The sequence below is a fragment of the Cryptomeria japonica genome, chromosome 5, assembly GCF_030272615.1.
Source record: "Cryptomeria japonica chromosome 5, Sugi_1.0, whole genome shotgun sequence".
Lineage (NCBI taxonomy): Eukaryota > Viridiplantae > Streptophyta > Pinopsida > Cupressales > Cupressaceae > Cryptomeria > Cryptomeria japonica.
In genome coordinates, this window is record NC_081409.1 from 654,089,757 (window position 1) to 654,093,082 (window position 3,326).

At 34.2% G+C, this 3,326-nt stretch overlaps 1 protein-coding gene across 1 annotated transcript; it reads left to right on the forward strand.

Moving 5' to 3' along the window:
• The first annotated feature begins 511 nt into the window (after positions 1 to 511).
• On the forward strand, positions 512 to 2,955 carry LOC131037239 (uncharacterized). The gene is made up of 2 exons (XM_057969309.2): positions 512 to 821; positions 1,000 to 2,955. Exon 2 carries the CDS (start codon positions 1,043 to 1,045, stop codon positions 2,480 to 2,482), a length of 1,440 nt encoding a protein of 479 aa, XP_057825292.2. The 5' UTR covers positions 512 to 821; positions 1,000 to 1,042; the 3' UTR covers positions 2,483 to 2,955.
• Positions 2,956 to 3,326: the final 371 nt, after the last annotated feature.

Below are 3,326 nucleotides of genomic sequence, written 5' to 3' on the forward strand. Positions count from 1 at the left end.
GAAATGAATTATTTTTTACTTGTTTTTATTATGCACATACAAAGATAGTATATTCATGAGACCACGAGCTTCTTTAAATTTCAGAGCTTAAATTTTTAAGCTGAACTACACTATTAAATTCATGGAACCATTAGCTTTAAAATTTCCTAAAATTTCTCAGAAGCTCCAGCACCCCTTTATAATAATACTCTTATCTAAAATTACTTAAATTTAAGTGGAATTATATTTGTAAATAAAAAATACTTTAACTTAAATAAGGTTAAATTTCTAAACAAATAATATAGAAAATAAAAAGAAAAAAATTACATATGTGTAATTCGATTTGTCAAGACATTCTACTCTAAAACTAAGCTAGAAAATCTCACAATAAAATCATATTCAAACAGAAACAGTTATGCTGAGAAGAACAAGATTATGACAAGAAGCAAGAAGATGATAACAAACAAGAAGATTGCAACGGTAACTCATATTTCCGTGATGAATTTAACGGCCATATGACCGTCAAAAAGGTGAGCATCGTGTAGAAGACACGCTTACTTCTTAAACAAACTGATGAAAAAATGTTATCTAACAACAGGTGAGGAGGACTGTCAGGTAAAAGCGATCTCACTTGAACAGTTGAGAGTTTGTTGGTTCCTCTGTGTAGAAAAACTCTTTAACCCTTCCAATTCAGTTTTCTTTCGAAATTTCAACGTTCCTGCCAGTTAAACTCTTCCCAGAGAGGCAGCCTTCATCCGATTCAAACCTGATCCTAACTGAACTCAATTTTTTCTGAGCAGATCAACTAAATTCATATCTCCAAATGCCTACAAATGAATAGGGTATATAAATTTCTTTTGGTTTTTACTTGCACTACTGCATTTGTTCTTTATGGTTTTTTATTTGGCTAACTCTGTCTGGTTTGGGTAGTAATCAATGTCTTGTTTCTTAGTGGTTCACAGTCCTTAGTCTTTTACTCGGTTTGGTTAGGGTATTAAACAATCTTTTGTTTCTTGGCAGGTCATAGTCCTTAGTATTATATAATGCATTGCATTCTAAAAATATGTTATACCCTGATATGATCACAATGGGTCATTCATGTGATTCTGGGAATGGAAAAATTGTGGGTGCCAGCTCCTCGATAGAACAGAGCAGAGACAATGGAGATGAAGAAGTTGATCAGCAGGTACAGGATCATGAAGAACAAGAACCAGAAACATCAAGAGATGATGATGGACAAGAGCATAGCAACGGTGTTGATGGAGAAGTGGATAATAATAAAGATGGTTGGACCGATGGTTATGATTATAATGAAGAAGAAGAGGACAGTGCTATGGAACAAGAGGACGAGGAGGAGGATGAAAGTTATATCACTGGTATTTCATTAGATGAAACAGAGCATGGGATTAGTGTCGCCAGTGAGGCCATAGTCGAGAAAGACATAAACAATGAAGATGAACATGATGTGGGTCATTGGGCACAAGATGATGATGAAAAAGAAGATGAAGAAGACGAGCAAGACGATAGTCGTGAATATAGTCCCAGCACTAGCTATGTTAATATCACCAGTAGTTCATCAATTAGAGGTGGGCATCCTTTGGTTCCTGAATCTTCCACATATAATGACATGAGCAGAGGAGATGAACAAGAAACAGATCAACAGGGGCAAGATCATCAACAAGAAGAGGATGATGATGAAGAAGTAGATAGGTATGATGCAGAAGAAGAAGAAGAATGTACAGTAATTGATATATTAGTGGTACTTCATTTGATGGTGGAAATAAGGATACTTGGGCTACTGAGTCACCAACAAATAGACATATTAGTGCTAGTTAATCACCTGTTAAGATTAGGGATACTTGCGATACTGTGTCACCAACGAATAGACATCAATAGTGGAGATGATCAAGAAGTATATGAGCAGAGAGAAGACCATCAACAAGAAGATGATGATTTGCAAGTTGAAGAAGAAAATTATGACGCAGAAGATGAAGAAGAAGAAGCAGCAGGCACTCAAACAGAAGAAGAGGATGGGCAAGAAAATGATAGCAATCAAGCTTACCCCAGGAAGAGAAATGTAGATATCACTGGAAGTTCATCTGATCATATTATGAGACAGGATTCTTTGTCTTCTGACTTCTCAATAAGCCAAAACCTAAATAAGGGAGATGAACAAGAAGGCGATCAGCGAGGAGAGGATCTATGTCAAGAAGAAGAAGATGGTGCTGAATCTAAGGGTGGAAAGGGAAATGATAAAGACGGAAGAGGAAAAACAAAAAAAGAGAAAGAAGATGGTGTTTATAGTAAAGAAGATGATGATAAGGAAGGTAAGCAAGAATATGATTATACCCCTACTGATGATGAAGAAAAAACAGAAAAAATTCAAATGGATACAAAAGATGCTATTGCAGAGGATGGTGAGAATGAATCAGAGGGAAAGAAGTTCAGGGGGAAAACAAGATTTGGATTATACATTGAACTCAAAAAGGCAGAGAAGATCTGAAAAAGGCTGACCAGACACAGAATGGAGACTAATGAACAGATCAGACACAGAATGTAGACTAATAAACAGAGAGGCAGAAGAAAATATTTTCAGAAGAGGATGATGATAATGATAAAAATGAAGATGAAGTAATAAATTAAAAAGCAGTCAAACGAGATAAGCTCTAACATATATTTAAGCTTATGGAATGTAATAACTCGGACGACCCAAAATGAGAAAATAAACTTATTGTTTATTAAATGCATGAATAGCTTAAAGAATTGGGTTTTAATTGGAAATTTTATGAGGCTATTGTTTAGAAACACAGATGCTTAATAGTTAAATTTTCCAGTTTACCATGCAATCTTGACCAATGCATGATGGAGTACATTGTGTGTCTCAGACATGGTATTAGTATTGTTGTTGTTGAACTATTGTAATTTGTCCCATAAGCTATATATATAATATATAATAAAGGTTTGTTTTGGATGTTTTTAGAAGTATTTATTATTGTAGTAAGTTGTTTCTATTGTTGGATATGTCAATTATGTAAACAATGTTGCAAGTAATACAAATATTAACAAGTCAATTTAAGAAATGCAATGTTCTCATTGTCATAGGCACGGACATGAAAAAGAAATATGTTGGGATCTTCATCCTCATATTATTTGTGGATTACTGAATCATCCTAAAAAGATGTGTTGGAATGGAGAATGGAGAGCTAAGGGAAACAATCTTGTGAATCATCATATATAGATGAATTGAGATAGATTCGTGTATCTAATTGGATAAAGGTCATAAATATGTTCAAAATAATGTATAAAAATAGATATTCATATGTTGAACAAAATAGAAACCTAACAAT

What these genes read in the sequence shown, in the direction of transcription:
- LOC131037239 (XM_057969309.2), top strand. Translation starts at nt 1,043, where the DNA reads ATGTTATACCCTGATATGATCACAATGGGTCATTCATGTGATTCTGGG.